At 44.9% G+C, this 20,000-nt stretch overlaps 2 protein-coding genes across 2 annotated transcripts in view; one reads left to right on the top strand and one right to left on the bottom strand.

Moving 5' to 3' along the window:
* LOC143298719 (uncharacterized) overlaps positions 1–9,840 on the top strand; it is a 14,598-nt gene extending 4,758 nt beyond the window's left edge. The window contains exons 2-7 of the mRNA XM_076611629.1: positions 364–885; positions 1,293–1,453; positions 2,742–2,974; positions 3,504–3,678; positions 5,960–6,316; positions 7,515–9,840. Of these exons, the coding sequence (XP_076467744.1) occupies positions 364–885; positions 1,293–1,453; positions 2,742–2,974; positions 3,504–3,678; positions 5,960–6,316; positions 7,515–7,778 (1,712 nt within the window). The 3' untranslated portion in view covers positions 7,779–9,840. The remainder of the gene's footprint in view (positions 1–363; positions 886–1,292; positions 1,454–2,741; positions 2,975–3,503; positions 3,679–5,959; positions 6,317–7,514) is intronic.
* Positions 9,841–14,015: 4,175 nt separating this feature from the next.
* The window catches only part of LOC143299160 (uncharacterized), an 84,557-nt gene continuing 78,572 nt past the window's right edge, over positions 14,016–20,000 (bottom strand). The window contains exons 19-25 of the mRNA XM_076612289.1: positions 19,911–20,000; positions 18,106–18,260; positions 17,589–17,757; positions 16,625–16,840; positions 16,113–16,339; positions 14,636–14,817; positions 14,016–14,165 (exon numbers count right to left, since the gene is read on the bottom strand). The exon at positions 19,911–20,000 is cut by the window's right edge and continues 14 nt beyond it. Coding sequence (XP_076468404.1) covers positions 14,016–14,165; positions 14,636–14,817; positions 16,113–16,339; positions 16,625–16,840; positions 17,589–17,757; positions 18,106–18,260; positions 19,911–20,000 — 1,189 coding nt within the window. The remainder of the gene's footprint in view (positions 14,166–14,635; positions 14,818–16,112; positions 16,340–16,624; positions 16,841–17,588; positions 17,758–18,105; positions 18,261–19,910) is intronic.

Raw genomic sequence — 20,000 nt, 5'->3', positions numbered from 1 at the left:
CATCATCGATGATTTCTTCCGCATCTTTTTTATTATGCGTCTTGCGTTCTCAGTTCTTCGTCATCCTCATCCTCACCAACGTCGTTGTAGTCGCCTTCTTCATCATCATCATCACCACCATCATCGTCACTGATCATCATCATCATCATCATCAACCGACATCACCACCATCATCATTACCACCATCACCACCACCACCATCATCATCCTCACCACCACCACCACCATCATCATCATTTCCCATCGCTGTCATTACGTCTGTCTTGTGTGATCACTGTACTTGATCATCATCATGGTTGTCGGTCATCGTCATTCACCTTCATCATCACTGATCGGTCCATGCTGGCTGTACTTGCCTAACAGACGCGGAGATGCAGGCGTGGGCGGGTCGCCACAGCCTGAGCGCCCAGACGCTGACATTGCTGACGGAACAGGGCTTCACGTCCCTCCCCCTTCTCCGCTACCTCTCTCCACACGATATCACGGAGAACTTCCAGAAACCGCAGTTGCTTCCCCTGGCGCAGTGCATCGCCTTGAAGAAGGCGCTGGAGCAGCTCTCGTCCGGAGGAGGAGGAGGGGGAGGAGGAGGAGGGGGAGTGGGAGGGATAGGAGGAGGCGGTGGTTCAGTGGGGTTTGAACACATGGACACCAGCAGCAGTGCTCCTCCATCGTACCACGGGGGCATGGGTGTCCCCCCGGCGGCGCATTACGGAGGGGGTGTCGGGATGGGGGCGGGGCCCGGGGCGTGGCCCCAGGGGCCCTTCATGAACGGAGCGGGAGGGGGAGGGGGTGTGCCCCCTGTACAGCACCCTGGGGAGGTGAGGGCAGGAGGAGGAGGAGCAGGAGGCCAGACAGGGCACCAGCCTCGCTACCCTAGTTCTGGAGGTAATTTGGGTGTCGGTGTGTGTGTGTGTGTGTGTGTGTGTGTGTGTGTGTGTGTGTGTGTGTGTGTCGGTGTGCCGGTATGTGGATGTGTGTGTCGGTGTGTGGGTGTAGGTGTGGGTGGGGTGAGGTGACGGGTCTGGGAGACGGGGAGAGGGGGGATATGTGTGTATGCGCGCGCGTACGTTCGTTAGTGCGTGCGTGCGTGTATTTATGTTTGCGTTCGTGTGTGTATTTGTTTATGTGAGTGTGTGTTTACTAGTATGTGTGCGTTCGTGTGTGTGTGTATGTGTGTGTGTGTGTGTGTGTGAGAGAGAGAGAGAGAAGAGAGAGAGAGAGAGAGAGAGAATCGGAAACAAAGTTGAATAACTGACAACGATGAACTACTGAACTTCCGTTCTACTTTGCAGAAGAGTTACGCTTCCTCCTGCTGGGCAAAACCGGAAGCGGAAAGAGCACGACCGGAAACACCATCCTGGGAGCGCGGCTCTTTTCCGTGGGGCTGACGTTCGAATCCGTCACGGATGAGTGCCAACTCAGACGTAACTTCAACATGGGACGGAACATTGAGGTGTGTGTGTGTGTGTGTGTGTGTGTGTGTGTGTGTGTGTGTGTGTGTGTGTGTGTGTGTGCACTTGCTTGCTTTAGTTTGATAATGCATTACAGTAAAAAAAAAAAAAGGTTCTATTATCGACCCCCCCAAAAAAAACCAAACAAACAAAAACCCAGAAAAAAAGAAATCTGTACTTGTTTATGGAACTGTTTCTTAGATGACACAAAACAAACCATTTGATACAAATACAACACACAAAGAAGAACCAAGCTCACAGATCAGGATTGGCGGTTCAAAATACTTTGTGTTTTAAAAGTATGGGGGCATGTTGTTTTACATTGTCACGAGTCAGACCTTTCGTATTCTGGCTACAAAAGAATGAACTATGTTCAGTATTTTGGTTTTAAACGCATCAGTACTCCTTTTATACACAATGGATATGATTTTTGTGTGCGTTCACGTGGATTTTTTTTTTTTTTTTTTTAAATCGTAAAATGCATAGTTTTCATCAAATTCTACAATTAACTGACACTGGATGTCACTTTATCACTTTGTTTATCTACTTATCAATTATCATGAAATGAACAGTGACATCGTATCCAGTAGAACGTTAGCCACCTCCTTATTGAGTGATGAAAGCTACACTGACCGGATAGAGATAATCATGCCTACACAGATCATAAACTCTTCCATCTATCCCTCCCTTCCTATGCTACACACAGATCATGGACTGTTTCATTCTATCCCTCCCTTCCTATGCTACACACAGATCATGGACTGTTTCATTCTATCCCTCCCTTCCTATGCTACACACAGATCATGAACTATTTCATTCTATCCCTCCCTTCCTATACTACACACAGATCATGAACTGTTCCATTCTGTCCATCCCTTCCTATGCTACACACAGATCATGGACTACTCCATTCTATCCCTCCCTTCCTATGCTACACACAGATCATGGACTGTTCCATTCTGTCCATCCCTTCCTATGCTACACACAGATCATGAACACTTCCATTCTATCCCTACCTTCCTATACTACACACAGATCATGAACTGTTCCATTCTGTCCATCCCTTCCTATACTACACACACAATGAAACATTCCATTCACAGATCATGAACTATTTCATTCTATCCCTCCCTTCCTATGCTACACACAGATCATGGACTGTTCCATTCTATCCCTCCCTTCCTATGCTACACACAGATCATGGACTGTTCCATTCTATCCCTCCCTTCCTATGCTACACACAGACCATGGACTGTTCCATTCTACCCTACCTTCCTATACTACACACAGATCATGGACTCGCCCGGCCTGTTCGACACGAGGCGAAGTCACGAGGAGATCTCCATAGACATCGTGAAGGCCGTGGCCTGCATGCACCCTGGTCCCCACGCCATCCTGTACGTCATCCCGCTGGGCCGCTACACGGAGGAGGAGTACGCCGTGTACACACGGCTGAAGGCGCTGTTCGATGATCACCTCACCCGCTATCTCATCGTCCTCTTCACCGGGGGTGATCGCCTCAGGTGAGCGGTGATGCTGTTGGTGATGTTGTTGATGGTGATAGTAGTGATGGTGGTGGTGATGGTGGTGATAATGATGGTGATGATGATGATGGTGATGGTGATGGTGGTGGCGATGGTGATGATAGTGGTGCTGGTGGTGGTGGTGATGATGATGGTGGTGGTGATGATGGTGATGGTAGTGGTGATGGTGATGGTGGTGATGATGATGATGGTGGTGGTGATGGTGGTGGTGGTGGTGGTGATGATGATGATAGTGATGCTGATGATGGTGGTGATGATGATGGTGATGATGGTGGTGGTGGTGATGATGGTGGTGGTGATGGTGGTGATGATGCTTGTGGTGGTGATGATGGTGATGGTAGTGGTGATGGTAATGGTGATGATGGTGATGATAATGGTAGTGGTGGTGATGATGATGATGATGATGATGATGATGATGATGATGATGGTAGTGGTGATGACTATGATGATGATGATGATGATGGTAGTGACGTTAATCGAAAGCTTCTGTCTCTCCTAAATTCAACAGCCCGGGTCAGTCCATGCAGCAGATGCTGCAGCGAGTTCCTGACGGGCTGCGCAAAGTACTTGCGGAGTGCGGCCACCGCTACATCCTCTTCAACAACATGACGGCCGACACCGCTCCACAGGTGCAGCAACTCTTCAACCTCGTCACCACCATGAACCGCAGCAACGGGGGGCAGGTGGGTTCTTTGTTGGTGTCTCCTTGCACTGTGCTGTACACTGCAATGCAATGCAATACAGTACACAATGCAATACAATGCATTACAGTACAATACAATACACAATGCAATACAATACACAATACAATACAATACACAATGCAATACAATACACAATACAATACAATACACAATGCAATACAATACAATACACAATGCAATACAATACAATACACAATGCAATACAATACACACTGCAATACGATACAATACAATACACAATGCAATACAATACAATACACAATGCAATACAATACAATACAATACAATACACAATGCAGTACAATACACAATACAATACAATACACAATGCAATACAATACAATACAATACACAATGCAGTACAATACACAATGCAATGCAATACACAATGTAATGCAATGCAATAAAATACACAACGCAATGCAATGCAATACAATACACAGCGCAATGCAATGCAAACAATACACAATGCAATGCAATACACAATGTAATGCAATACAATGCAATACAATACAATACAATACAGTGCGACACTCCACGCCACGCCACACAACGCCACGTCACGACACGACACGACACGACACGACACGACACGACACGATACAATACAGTTCAATACGATACAACGCGATACGGTACAACACAATAGAATACAATCCGACGTGACACTATACGATGCAATGCAATGCAAAACAATACAATACCATACGACACGATACGATACGATACGATACGATACGACACGACACAATGCAATACAATACAGTTTCAATGAATCAAAGCATGCAAACTGTTCCATGTACACTACACCGCATCTACTGTATTGCAAATAAATGAAATAAGAAATGAGCAGATGCTTTATCTCTTAAACCCAACGCGTTGATGAAGCATTGAGAGCTTTCCCTAGTTGTCTGGCTGGAGTGTGTGCCCAACACTCGGCTTATATCACAGATTGACATAAGTTTACATTTGGGCCAACAGCAAAGTGAGAGCTGTGTTATCAATGGTTTCTCCAGTCAATGGGAAACCAAGTACAGCTTAGTCTTTTGTGAAGGACTATGACTCAAACTAGGAGACAAAATTGCACTGGCTCTTAGTGCTGCAGCCTTGTGAGCTAGTTGGCCTTTGGGAACCATCCCAACGCCGATTGTCCTAAAACCCTCTTGGCCGAGAGAGTGGGGATGTAACTTGGGCAAGACACTCTCCACTATAATCAAATTCTAGCCCAGATAGTCGGGACAGCAGTTGCCTCCTCTGCTGTTCTGATGGTCATAGTCGGACACGACTGACTATCATATATATATAGTGTTTTCAACACAATGCAATTCAGCACAGTGCAATGCAATGCAATAATGGTTTATCCATTTCCTGCAGACCATCTGACCCATATGAACACAAGAAACAACCTCAGTATAAAACTTAGCATGCACGAGGAGAATGAACAAATATACTTTGCTGCAAAAAATCAAGTGCGCCTCTGAACACACGCAGCACTATATCATTCCGAATAATTCGGTGTGTTTCCGATCTCTCTCTCTCTCTCTCTCTCTCTCTCTCTCTCTCTCTCTCTCTCTCTCTCTCTCTCTCTCTCTCTCTCTCCCACCCTTATCTTTCCCAGATGGCTGGATGTAAAAGAAATAGTAATGCTTGTTTCGGCTTACCATCATACCCTTGTCTTCTAAAAAAACAACAAACAAAAAAAACAAAAACAAAAAAAAAAACGAGCAAAAACAACAAAACAACAACACAGAAAGTGTCACTGTCTTTCTAAGTAATTGAAGACAATAAGCATTATGAGATGATGCTATCATAATGATATATATATATAAAAGTCCAAATAAACAGCATTTATAAATTTAATGTATAATGATTTCTACATGCTTATTATTCCTATTGAAGATGTGTCTTATTTGTGATTACCCCTTCAAACCAGGCTATGGCCTTTCTTGAATAAAACATCGTTATCGTTCCTGGGTATGGTGATATCTGATTCTGGATACAAAGAGATAAATATTTGCTTACTCAAAAATCGAGAGCTTGAACTATACAAGTAAAAATTTCCGGTTCTGAGTTGGGGAACTGTACGCGGTGGTATGGTTTTCTTTAAGATACAAAGAGAAGAAGAAAAAAACTTTGCTCAAAACTGATAGCTTGAACAATACAAATAAAGCGAAACCTTCGGTTCTGAGTAAAGACCCTTTCTTCTCCATCGTCATTATCAATCATTATCGTTTATCGTTAACTCTTTCTTCGTCAACAGCCCTACCAGTGCCCCAAATACACCGCCGTGGGACAGAGCCTGGAAGCGGAAGTGTCGCGCCGCCTGGCGGAAGTGGAGGAGCGCGAGGTGGAGAGAACTCGCTACGTGCAGGAGCTGAAGCAGCAGACGGACGAAGCCCACAAGGCTGTGGAGCGGGAGCGGGAGCAGTTCCAGAAGAGGGAGGCCCAGCGGGAGGCGGAGATGAAGAAGCAGGAGGAGGAGAGGGAGAGGAGGATGGCGGAGATGGTGCAGCAGATGCAGGAGCAGCAGCTTAGCTTGGAGCAGCAGAAGGAGGAGGAGAGGAAGCTGCGAGAGCAGATGGAGCAGGAGCGGCGCCAGCAGTGGAAGGCGATGGAGGTGTGTGTGTGTGTGTGTGTGTGTGTGTGTGTGTGTGTGTGTGTTGTGTTGTGTTGTGTTGTGTTGTGTTGTGTTGTGTTGTGTTGTGTTGCGTTTGTGTTGTGTATTATGTGTGTATGTGTATAAGCATGTTTTTATGGCGTGTGTTTAGTGGTGTGTGTGTGTGTGTGTGTGTGTGTGTGTGTGTGTGAGTGAGTGTGTGTATTATGTGTGTATGTGTAGAAGTAGTGATAATAATAATAATCATGATACATTTAATTAGCGCTTTCAAGCCTCACAGACAGACGGACAGACGGACGGACAGACAGCTACAGACAAGAGACAAAACAGACAGAAACACATCCACAGGGAAAGACGAAGACGACAGATCATCGACATACCTTTGAAAAGGACCTTCTCCAGCCTCGGATGATTGAAAGATTAATCAAACAAGACTTACTTGTCAGTCGAAGATTGATCGGATTTCTACTCTTTGGAAAGGCGCTCCGATAGGGTTGGGGGGGGGGTGGGGGGGGGGGGGGAAGAAAAACGTTTGGTTTTGCATGCTTGCTGTCTCATAGGCCAGTAAGTCTGTGCTCGCTTGTTATTTAGAAAAATGTGAAAGGTCCGTTCATAAAAGTAGATATGTTTTAAGAAAAAGTGAAAACTTCGAGGGGTGATTTGAATTATGCGCGCTGCATTACGGTCTGCCACTAACTGAACACACAAACGGCTGTTTTCAGGTACACGTACACCATAAACTGCTTGAAAAAAATGGGTTTGAAAAATCGATGTTTTGGCCAGAATGTTATAGTTAATCAATGGTAAATAAACAATAGCTGTCAGTTTTTATTGTAAAAGAAAAAAGTAAAGTGGAAGTGACCATGCAAGAAAGTACCTCTGTGGTTATGATGGTACCCGTTACACTGGCTGCATATGCGTCTATTTTCCGAAACATTCAGCATCATTTTGCCATGCCTCAAAAACGAAAACTGCAGTTTCCCAAATAGTGGAGTGGTGTCTATTACAGGGGCTGTATACACAGCTATTTGATAGAAAAAAAAAAAAAATTCAGCATCATTGGACCATGCCCCCAATAAGAAAGCTGTGCAAGTTTCTAGATGGTCCTTAACTTGTTGTGAACTCTGTATGTACGAGTCTTTACACAGTCAGCAACTCTGGCTGGAACTGACCCCCCGCCCCCTCCTTCTCTCGGCAGGAACAAAGGGAACGGGAACGACAGGAGGTGCGTGAGCGGGAGAAGAAGTGGGAGGAGACGATGGCAGCACAGCGGGAAGAGGACCGCAGGAGACAAGAGGAGAGAGACCGCCAGTACCTGCAGACCATGAAGGAGATGCAGCAGCAGATCGCAGACAACTCGGGAGGAGGAGGCGGAGGAGGCATCTTCGGCACTATCGTGGGCCTCGCCAAAGACGTTGTCGGCATTGTGAAGGGCATCGGTGGCCTTTTCAAGCGAAAGTAACCCCATGGCAGAATCACAAAGACGTTGTCGGCATTGTGAAGGGCATCGGTTGCTTCTTCATTTTTTCTCCACTTACCCTGTAGCAGAATCACGTGGGCGTTGTTACTTTTTCTGGTCCAGTTTTTACCCAGTGATCAGAACTCGAGGCTGGTTCCATTTCGGCATAGGTGTTGTGTCCTTGGGAAACGCAGTTTACTTCGATTTTCTTCGTTCCACCCAGGTGTAAATGCATATGACTTCGGTTGGGGAAAGTTAGATAATAAGACGGCGGAAGGAGAGGACTGGGTCCCGCCTTCCTGTTCAGATCCCTGGAGAGAGTCGATGTATGTTAAGTGCCCCGATGGCCGCTAAAGACTGAGTCTTTTCTTTTTAACCTCTTCCCCACCCCTGTCTCCATCCCCACACAGCAAAACCCCTGCCGTTGTCCCTTCCCTTTCCCTGCTTAACCCTTCCCCACCCCTGCCCCTTTGCCTCTCCCCCGCTCACCAGGGTTTTCTGGTTTCAACTATGCAACATGTGCTTGGAAATGATGTGAAATAGGTATGAGAGTTATGGTAAAAATTGTGGAAAATATTTTGGTTTATATATGGTGATGGTGGTGTGTGTCCATCGAGATCGATGATGACCATCGTTGTCATCCAGCTGGGGGATGGGGGGAGGGTGGTGGTGGTGGGGGGGGGGGGTGGAGGATGCTCATGAATCTATCTGTGAATGCGCAGATGGCTGAATAGTCCAATCTGCGCACGAAATGTTCGCTGACAGTTGGGACAGACAAAGACAGGCATACCATTGTCAGGGAGCTTGTTTGCCCGTGACGTTCTGGCCTGCCTCTTCTGAACAGCTGCAGCAGTCCTGTTGGCCTCGCACAACTTGGCGCCTTTGTGCACAGCAGCACGCCATTTGTCACGGTCCACTGCAGATTCCTCCCAGGAGTCAGGGTTGATATCAAACGCTTTCAGAGATACTTTCAGAGTCTTTATATATATATATATATATATATTTAATGCTTGCCACATTCATCATCATCATCATCATCATCATCATCATCTTCTTCTTCTTCTCCTTCTTCTATTATTCTCTTCATCTTGTTTTTACCTGTTGGAGTATTTTGTTAAGTTTTCCATGAAAATATCTTGTTTGTGAGTTGTATCTGTGGACCTTTCGAATGATTGATATAAGGTCATATGACAGTAATCACAGCCAAGGAGATACTGTATGGATAACCGGATAAGATATTCAGCGTGTTCCCTTGTGAATGATGCATTTATCTCTGACACTCGCCAGCCTTTTGTTTTACTGCTGTATATTCTGTGACAGCATGTTAAAATATATATTGATGTTCATTTGAGCAAAGTTCAGTGTGTTCTAAAATGCTGTGATAATAAAAGTGAAAAGTAAACGAATAAAAGAGTCGAAGAGAAGAAAAAAAAGTAATCCACTGAATGGTGTGAATCTTGGTAAATTGAGATCAGTCTGGCACCACATGCCTGCTTTTTGGGGGTCTGCTTCTCAATGGTATTGTTGAATTCTGTTGACCAAAGGTAATCTGACCAGAGGAAGAAGAAAAGAAGTCCAAAATTACTGATTTATGATGGCTGATATTCTGACCTGTAATCTCAATGTCATCTCAGTGAGGGGGCGGCACTTAATTGACGAGCATAATCATATATCAGGAGCAGTGAAGGGGTTAAAGATAAAGCAAAGACTGTGACATGGAGCTTCCTTTTTGTGGGGTGGGTAGGTGGGGGTTGGGCGGTTCTGGGTTTATTTCTCTGCACTCCTTGTCTATGTGAATGTTACGAACAAAGATATTTTTCTTTTCAAGCCTCAAAGATTTGTAACAGACTCCCCGACAACCTGCGATACTCCCAGATTCCTTCGGTTCTTTAGAATCTAGCAGCAAAACTAATCTCTTCTCACAACATCCACACAGCGAATACACCTGTTCATGTGGTATGGTTGACTGTGAGTGTATACGAATATGCACGTGAGTACACGTATGCACACACACACACACACACACACACACACACACACACACACACACGTGTGTGTGTTTGTGTGTGTGTGTGGGGGGGGGCGAGGGGGGGGGGGCATGTGTATATTTTTGAATGTATGTTTGTATGTAAGAATGTATGCATGCATGTGAGTATGTATGTGCACGTGTTTGTATAGTTTACTACATGAATTTTGGTGTATATATATGACATTGATATTATGTGTTATGTGGAACATTATGTGCTTTGTAATTGTGCTGTTTTCCGGTCAGAATGCAGCATAAGTATCCGTTCGTCGTCTTCTTCCTATTATGTTGGCAGATGGTAGAGTAAACAGCGCTTGTCTGAATTTGTCACATGAAATGTAACAGCTTTTATATTGTCGCCGACTATCCTGAAGCCATCTTGGCTTTCGTATTGTTTCTGCAGAATAAACACATCGTTCAAATGAGCTTCGATTCCTTGTGACTGATTCTCTTCCTCTTTCTCTTCTGTCTTTTTTAGGCAGAATGGAAAAGATGTGTTTTTGCGAGTCTTTGTAAACTGGACTGGGGTATCTACGCCAGAACTGGGGAACACTCTTCTTCTTCTTCTGCGTTCGTGGGCTGCAACTCCCACGTTCACTCGTATGCACACGAGTGGGCTTTTACGTGTATGACCGTTTTTACCCCGCCATGTAGGCAGCCATACTCCGTTTTCGGGGGTGTGCATACTGGGTATGTTCTTGTTTCCATAACCCACCGAATGCTGACATGGATCACAGGATCTTTAACGTGCGTATTTGATCTTCTGCTTGCATATACACACGAAGGGGGTTCAGGTCACTAGCAAGTCTGCACATATGTTGACCTGGGAGATCGTAAAAATCTCCACCCTTCACCCACCAGGCGCCGTCACCGTGATTCGAACCCGGGACCCTCAGATTGACAGTCCAACGCTTCAACCACTCAGCTATTGCGCCCGTCGAACTGGGGAACGACCCACGACATATCCTAACTCTAGGGCTAACACCGAAAACACAGGGGAAAGAAAGGCGATGGGAAAGGAGTACCATAGCGGGTTCAAACCCCACAGAACTAGCGTCCTTTGTGGGTAGATGGGTGGGTAGGTGTGTCGGTGTGGGGAGAAGGGTGGTGGTAGGGTAGGGCGGAGCGAGGGTGGTGGAGGTGGAGGGGATGTGATGGGGGTTTCATCACAAAGCTCCCATACCGCCGTTCTATTCCGCTGCTCTACAGAACCTTCATAATCATAGAAAATGAAAGAAAGGAAGGACCACAAAGAAGTATTTTGGCAAGTAATGTACAACTTTTGCTGCTTCCACTACAGCTTCTACTTCTGCTGATGCTACTTCATTTTCTTCTACTACTTCTCCTCCTTCTCTTTCTCCTCCTCTTCATACTGCTACTACTACTACTACTACTACTACGACAACTATTTCTACAACTACACAGGCGTGATTTTGAATGTGTTAATGCATAATCATCTAAAGACACACACACACATATAGTTTTCTATCTATGTCACACTGCCGCATTCACTCAACTCAAGCTCATACGACAGATAGACTCGCACACAACGTTCGCATTCTGACTTCACTCTTACCCAGGGATAAACAACATAACGACGTAAAGACACTCCTTTCTGATTATTAATAGTTCAAAGAAAAATAAACAATTATGTTCACATTTTCCCTTCAGTGCACAGAGAGGGAATGGCAAGAATTTGGGTGCACTTCGCAATACAACAACTCGTGGTCACATATTCACCTCAGCGCCTAAAAACACGTGCATCACGAGCCTTTCTCCAAATATCAAGTTCAAATTAATACAGTAACACAGCCACACCATACCGGAAATCTGACCTTTAGAATAAGCACATTATGACAAGCACCTGGTGTCATGACAATCCATATAATATCATATATGATATGATATGATATGATATAATAATGACAATCCATATAATATTATATATGATATAATATGATATGATATAATATGATATATTCATTGCTGCCCAGCAAAGTCCACCAACAGCCTGAATGGTCAACTGTCCGGGCATCACACTTTCGATTTTGGTGACGTCCTCTGGGATTTCTGTCTGGAAAAAAAAACAACAACAACAAAAGATTTTTTGATGTGGTATTTGAAGCATTGCCAAGACAACCCTGAAAGGCACATTCAAGAAAAGAGGAGGAGATGCATGTGGAAACAGAGATGGGAGGACAACATCCCAGAACAGACAGGCCTGCACGTATTGGAGACTCTCTGCCATTGACAACCAGTGATCGCAAGACAGATGAGGCTGAGCAGTATAGGAGGAGGAGGAGAACATGAGAGAGAGAGGGAGAGAGGGAGAGGGAGAGAGAGAGAGAGAGAGAGAGAGAGAGAGAACTCAGAACTCAAAACTTTTTATATTCAAGGATTTAGATTTTGGGCATGGCCCATTCTTCCAACCTGTCCTTTCTAATCTACATCAGTTACAATAGCATACATATATTTAATGAAAAGGGGAGAAAGAGAGAATTAAAAAGAGAGAAAAAAAAGTCCTACAGAAAGAATATGATAAAGAACAGACACACACACACACACACACACACACACACACACACACAGATTGACAGAAGGATGAGAGAGAGAGAGAGAGAGAGAGAGAGAGAGAGACAGACAGAACAGACAGACAGAGAGAGAGACAGACAGAGAGAGAGAAAGAGGAAATGTGTCATCACTAGTATTGACAACCGGATAACTAAAGCCACATTGTTATCATCAAATCAACCTACGACAGTTGTAATTAATACTTAAATGACTACTACCATCACCAATATCACCTATACAACAGCTATTGTCACCATCATGCTGGAATGAAACGAATAAATTCATGCATGCGCACAAAATAGAAGAAAATGAAAGAAATCAAACCAGCAAACAAAACAAAGTGACTGAAAAGAAAATAGGACATAATAAGAACAAGACCAAAACAAGAACAAGGAGAAACAATAAAAACGGATCCAATAAGTCAGACATATAAATGCCCTCATTAGTACTGCCAACAATCGCTTCGATATCTGAGTCATTTATGGTGGGAAGGATTGAAGATATGTATGGAGATTTGACTTGAAAGTAGATCGAGAACTGCTCGTTTGTATGCGCACAGGGAGTGAGTTCCATAGGGATGAACCTGAAAATGCAAAACTTTTTTGAACACATCAATGCGGGTGCCGTATCGGCATGAGGCTCGGGTAAGCAAATGTAGATATTGTGGTGCCAAGTTATTGTGCACTTTGTACAAAAGTAACGCTTCGTTGAATACAAACTGTTTTTACAATTGAAGGATGTTTAATATGGCTTGTTTTTCGAAAGTTGACAATGAAGGATCTGGTAAAATTATTTTGGCTGCTCTCTTGTGTCGGGAATTTAGCATTTAAAGATGAACATCTGCAGCACAGCTCCAGATTACAGATGCGTAAGTAATGTGAGAAAGACAGTGAGCGTGGAAGAACATTTTGCGAGCATCGCAGTCTATTTAAGGCTTGAGCTGGTTGCAGACGGAGTTCATGTGTGATTGCTACCTGTTTTGACATGTCCTAAGCAGTTACACACATCCAAGTAATTTAAAGCAGTTGAGATCCAGAAGATACATCAATGGTATGTGAGGGGAAAAGTACGAAAAAATAAGGAAAGGATAGCTGACGTTCAAAGCAAAAGAACGATTTTGCGAAATCTCTGTCAGGAGTAAAGATAAAAAAAAAAGCTATAAAAAACTATAAAAAAAACCAGAAAAAAACCAGCAACCACGGAGAATGACTATGAGTAGGCTGTGGCCAGGTCACTGCAGTGGACAAACCATAAAGAGGGAGATGTTGTTCGGTGACTAAGAGACCTTGTCATGTATGTCCCATACTGACCAGTGCCCTTTTAAGGCACAGGCCCACAGACCCACTCCCATATCCTGCAGTCCTGCCCCATCTGAGACACCAGGCATGGCCCAGCCCCGTGGAGCTCGAGGAGAAACTTTGGGGACTGGCAGGGGCACCTGCGGCGAACCGCGGACATCGCTGTCCTGACCGTACTGAAAGTCTAGCGTGGCAAGGGAGCGCGGAAGAAGAAGAAGAAGAAGTCATGTATGCACGTACAGTATGGTAGGAATGCATATATTTGCTTAAAAGGTATTTACGTATTTGCTTAAAACCCATCTGTCTATCTATCTGTTCCTGAGAGGCCAGTGATGGTGGCTGAGCTCACCTGCTCATGCTGACGGCATCCTCCACAGAGTCAGGCAGAGAACGGTTGAGAGTCTCGGGCAGACAGAGGGTCAGAAGGCTGACCACTATGGAAGGCACCCCGAAGATGACCAGTGGTATCGCCTTGCCGGCCGCTCCGTCCAGAGACTGGACAGTTGCAACATATTCTATTAGTGTGTGTGTGTGTGTGTGTGTGTGTGTGTGTGTGTGTGTGTGTGTGTGTGTGTGTGTGTGTGTTTGTGTGTGTAACCCATATTTTTTTTCTTCTTTATTTCTTTCTTTTTCCCAAGAGGACTCGATGTCAAAATGAAAAAAAAGTAATTATGTAATATTCCATAACCCACTTGAAATGAAAATAGAAAAGAACTTCAAAACATCATTTCAAGGTAGAAAAACTGTCATAATTCGCTATGAATGTGATTGTGAAATGACATGTATCAAGAGAACAGAGCCTTCATTTCAATGGGACAGTGCGGGTATGGTGGAAATCGTTTCGTTTTGTTTCGATTCGAATGGAAATAATTTAAAACGGTCATTGTGAAACATGATATATTGAGAGAACAGAACATTCATTACAAGTGAGGGAGGGATGTGTTTCGTTTCGTTGCCGCCCTCACCATGTTGGCCACATAGGGCGCCACCAGGCCCCCCAAACGGGCACACACGGAGGCCGCGCCGTGACCAGAGTTGCGCATAACTGTGGGGAAGAGCTCTGAGGAGTAAACCCAGATGAAGGCGAACACCACAGCCATGGAACATCTCCCCATCAGGGCCAGGACCACCGTCATCCACTGCTGGTCTGGGAATATATGAAATATATATATAAAAAATTAAAAATTATGTGTGTGTGTGCGTGTGCGTGTGCGTGCGTGCGTGCGTGCGCGCGCGCGCGCCTGTGTGTGTGTGTGTGTGTGTGTGTGTGTGTGTTTATATATATAAAAGAAGGAGAAAAACAACAACAATGATGAATAATACAAAAGGAATGATAAAGAAGAAGATGATGATGAGAAGAACAAGAAGAGGAACAAGAACAAGGACAAGGGAAAAAAAGGAAAGTAGACAGAAGGAAGGAAGGGAGGAAAGAAAGAAAAACAAAGACAAAAATATTTATCAATAGGAGTAATTGATTAGCAAGTACCTTGCTTCTTTTTGTCCACCGAAGAAGAAGAAGAAGAAGAAGAAGAAGAAGAAGAAGGAAAGAAGGAAGGAAGGAAGACAGGAGAAGGATGGATATTTATAATGGGCTCCACCTCTTCAGCACAGGACCTACAGTGAAACAAATTAACAATATGCACACACACACACACACACACACACACACACACACACACACACAGAGAGAGGCCACGCATTATGCGAACACCTGGACATCAGTGAAAGCAGTTAAGGTTTGTTCTGATGTGTTCTGAGGCCAGCCGGAAATGAGATTTTGAGCTAAGATTTTGTAGGTCGGCAGCTTTGGTGGAAACGTTCAAGAAGTCGCAGGTGTTGACGATAAGTGACCCATGACTCAGAGCCACAGAGGAAGGTGGTCAGAACGAACTTGTACACGCTGTGCCTGTCTTCAGATGCTTGTTGTTCCAGACTCTTTTGTACGCCCTGCCAAAGCGCTTTTTGCCTTGGTAAGTGTATCGTCAATTTTTGTCGATTCTGGCGTTTGACGATATAGTGCAACCCAGGTAGCTGAACTGGTGGACTTTCTTCAGCTCTGTCTCACAGATGGTGATGTGAGGAGGATGGTAAAAATCTTGAGGTGCCGGCTGATCGAGAACTTCCGCCTTTTGCTGTCACTAAACACGGTTATTAAATCGTCAACCCTAGACATGATATTATTTAACATTGATGCAGAGTCCCTGAACATGGGAACAGCATGAATAATGAGTCACTTAACAGGGACAATTAAAACATCAAACAGAACAAAAAAAACTATTAGGTCTTTAAACGCAAGCATTAAGTCACGAAACACAGAAAGGCAAAAACACGGACATTAAGTCACCACACAAACTCAAATCACTAAACAAAGACATCAAGTCACCCAACACAGACATCAAGTCACTTAATGCAGGAGACCATGTCCACGTCATCAGAGCTCACCTTCAGACGCATAGATGACGGGGAAGAGAGTGGCGATGCAGGCCACACCGGTGACGAAAAAGAGGACACTGCTCAGCGGTCGCCGACCGAACCTCGTCATGAAGGGGGCACAGAGCAGGAAGGAGCCGATGTCCATGAGTGCCCCAGTCGCCATGTTAAGGTACACGTTGCCCCCTAGTGACCCCACGTTGTAACTCACCCCGTAGAAAGAAAAACTGGCCACAAACCTTGAACACAGGACAGAACACTTCCATGAGTTTTGGGGTTTGGGGGTTGAAACTTTTTTTTATGTATAAAAAATCACAAACCTAGGGTAGGCTCTCAAGGCCTGTCTGCTGACTGGAGCGCTGGGCTTGTACACGATTGAATCTACAGTGACAAAAAGTATCAAAATACAGAACAATACAATAAAACGCAACGCAATACAACACGACACGATAGGATACGATACAATTCAGTGCACAAGACAATACGATACGATACGATACGATGCAATTCTCTGTCTCACCCACCAAGAAAAGAAGATGATGAGGTGACGGCCAATGAGCTTCTGGGTGTTGAACAACACCTTCCACAGCGACATCTGTGGGGCGCTGCTGATATGCAGAGAGTGCAGGACAGCGGGGTCAAAGGTCTTCTTGTTGGCACGTGCAATTCGGGATAGGATCACCTGGGCTTCCTTCACCCGACCCTTGATCAGCAGCCACCTGGGAGACTCAGGAACCAGCCTGCAATGTTGCAACGTTTTTTCTTTTTGTTTAACTCACTCAGTACGGCCAGTCCTCTCTTCTCCTCTACACAGACCCCTCGGATGTCCAGTGGGTGTCTGAATGACCCAACCTTTAGCTTCCGTCGTCAGAATTGTGGTATTCTTTGTCAACATTCACCTCTTCAGTATAAGAACCTTCCGCATGCAATATTTTGATGATGGTAATTGGGCTGAAACGCTGTTAACGTCGTCTCTTTCGCCGTTCGTATGGAAAGAGTTAAAAGAAAAACAGAAAAGAAAAGAAAAATTCCTGAGTTCGATCCCCCATTTCGCTGTATCTGGTAGATTAAGGGTGAAAATTGTTTTCCGGTCCGCCAGGTCAACATAATGTACAGACCTGTTCAGTGCCTGAGCCCCCTACCTGTGTATACACGGGCATAAGATCGAACGCACACGTCAAAGATACTGAAATCCATGTCAGCGTTCGGTGGGTTATGGAATCAAGAACACTCCCAGTATTGACATCCCCGAAAACGGTGACTGACATGAAACCTGAACCCTGTGTGTGTGTGTGTGTGTGTGTGTGTGTGTGTGTGTGTGTGTGTGTGTGTGTGTGTGTGTGTGTGTGTTGTGTGTATGGTGTGTGTGTGCGTGTGTGTGTGTGTGTGTGTTTGTGTGTGTGTGTTTGTGTGGGTGTGTGTGTGTGTGTGTGTTCTTTCTTGCAATACGTGTACGCGAATACTTGAGCGCGTGTACTTGCGACTCACCACCAGTAGGCCAGGTAAGGCAGCGTGAAGGCGGAGCAGACGAGCTGCAGAGTGGTCCAGTCTCTGATGAAGTAGGCCAGGAAAGACAGCAGCAGCATGCCAAAGCTGAAGGATACCCCGGACATCAGCCCCAGCCAGATCCGTTTGGATGGCCCCATCACCTCCAGCCCTGCCCCCAACAGCACCACCGCTCATTACAGTACGGATAACACGTGAAAGAACCCACGACAACACGAGAGTTGTCCCTGGAAGTGGAAAATCTGGATAAAATCCACTCGTGTGTGTGTGTGTGTGTGTGTGTGTGTGTGTGTGTGTGTGTGTGTGTGTGTGTGTGTGTCTGTATCTGTGTGTCTGTGTGTTTACACGACGATGGTGGTGATGATAGTGATGATGATCATCCGCCTCCTCCTCCTCCTCCTCCTCATCATCATCATCATCAGCAGCAGCATTATAATCATCGTCCTAGTCATCATCATCATCATCATCATCATCATCACAGCTAGCATTATTGACGCACCGATCATGAATCCAGGACACATGGCTCCCATGGCGGACATCCCAACCAGGAAGACCACAAGCAGCAGGACGCTGTAGTGTCTGACGAAGGTCAAGCAGAACATGGACACCACGTTGACCACCATCAGGATCATCATGGGCAGCTTCCGACCCCAGCTGACCAACAAACAGGCCTGTCGTTCAGTGTTTTGTGAAGGACTGAATGGCATTCACAAATAACAATACCAAACAGCCACAACAACCGATAGGGGGTTAAGTGCGCATGAAATCAGCTCAGATGACTTGCGCAGTGGTGCTGCGAGCCGCGATTGGTCAGCGCTACCACGTGGCGGCAGAGTTAAAACCTCAGGTTTAGTGAGAAGAGAAGCGGTCGACAGCGAGACCCGCAGAGCACGTGCGGGATAGTTCAGCAGTGTGCTGAACTCGAGGGGCGTTTCAACGCCATTGTGACAGACCGGAGGAGGAATTTTGTTTAATGTCCCGTCACACATATCGGTGATTGAAGACATTTTGTTAAAGTATTTATGAATACATTTGGGTATTATCGGTTAGAAGGGGTGGGAGATGTGAATGAATGGAGGGTTGGGGGAAACTGGGCAAATGAGGGTGAAATGAGGATGAAATTTGAAAAAAAATAATCTCAATACAATTACAGGAAATTGCTTAAAGGACTTCGTAAAAGAGAAGTCGTTAAACTGACAAACGAAAGAACTGATAATGAATGCAGTGACAGACCGGTCTGTTCTGGGGAAGGGTGTATGTTGTTGGCTTGTACAGCATGAGCATTGAAACCTGTTGAGGTTTCAGGGTTTTTTGTTTTTTTCTCCATTTTCTTGGAGAGGTCGGCGCAGACGGTTGTGCCGAAGATGTTCGGCGCCTAAGGCTGGAGGCTGGCAGTGAAGGAGACACTCGGAATAGCCTGCTGTGTGCTGCATGCAGTGGAGGATGACCACCACAGTTACATAACACTTTTTGACTCACTTGTGTAAACAAAGTGAGTCTATGTTTTAACCCGGTGTTCGGTTGTCTCTCTCTCTCTCTCTCTCTCTCTCTCTCTCTCTCTCTGTGTGTGTGTGTGTGTGTGTGTGTGTGTGTGTGGTAAACTTTAACATTGACATTTTCTCTGCAAATACTTTGTCAGTTGACACCAAATTAGGCATAAAAATAGGAAAAATTCAGTTCTTTCCAGTCATCTTGTTTAAAACAATATTGCACCTCTGGGATGGGCACAACAACAAAAAAAAGAAAAGAAAAAAAGAAGCCTAATTATATGCAAACTGCATTTACTGTTATATTTATATTTTTTGTATTCTCTAAACTTGGCACTTTGATCTGATATTCTGACCCAACAACAAGAGCAGTCATTATTATCATTTTTTGTTCAAACAGGAACTTCTTTTGCTAAGCATGGAAGTTTTATTTATTTTGCAACCGTTTTGGTGCAGATAGTAAAAAAGGGAAAGTACTCTGTAATTAATGCTGGGGGACTTAATTCGAATTTGGTTAGGACTTTTTATCTTTATTTTATTTTTTTTAACGTGAAGCTTTATAATAACAAATACAGAACACATTTTAACATTAGATTTTTTTTAAGTGTATCACAAGTGAGTCTTGAAGGCATTGCCTCTCTTGTTTAAACTTAAAATGTTGTTTTGTCACCCCCAGTGATGATGAAGTAGCTAAGAACCAGCCAGTGGTAACTTGGACAGTGACTTTTTTTCTCTCTCCAAAACACATGTGGTGTAGCGTATATGGATCAGTCCTCCGCACACTTTGACTGACACCTCCTTGAAACTGAAAACTCACGTGTCAGATATAAGTCCAGCCATCTGACTGCCCACAAGACACCCCAACATGATCATCATCTGGGCGTGGGACCGGTACATGCTGCGGCCA

Source organism: Babylonia areolata, chromosome 24, assembly GCF_041734735.1.
Source record: "Babylonia areolata isolate BAREFJ2019XMU chromosome 24, ASM4173473v1, whole genome shotgun sequence".
Classification (NCBI taxonomy): domain Eukaryota; kingdom Metazoa; phylum Mollusca; class Gastropoda; order Neogastropoda; family Buccinidae; genus Babylonia; species Babylonia areolata.
The sequence above is the reverse complement of the archived record's forward strand: the minus strand, read 5'-3'. Positions and strand labels throughout refer to the sequence as shown.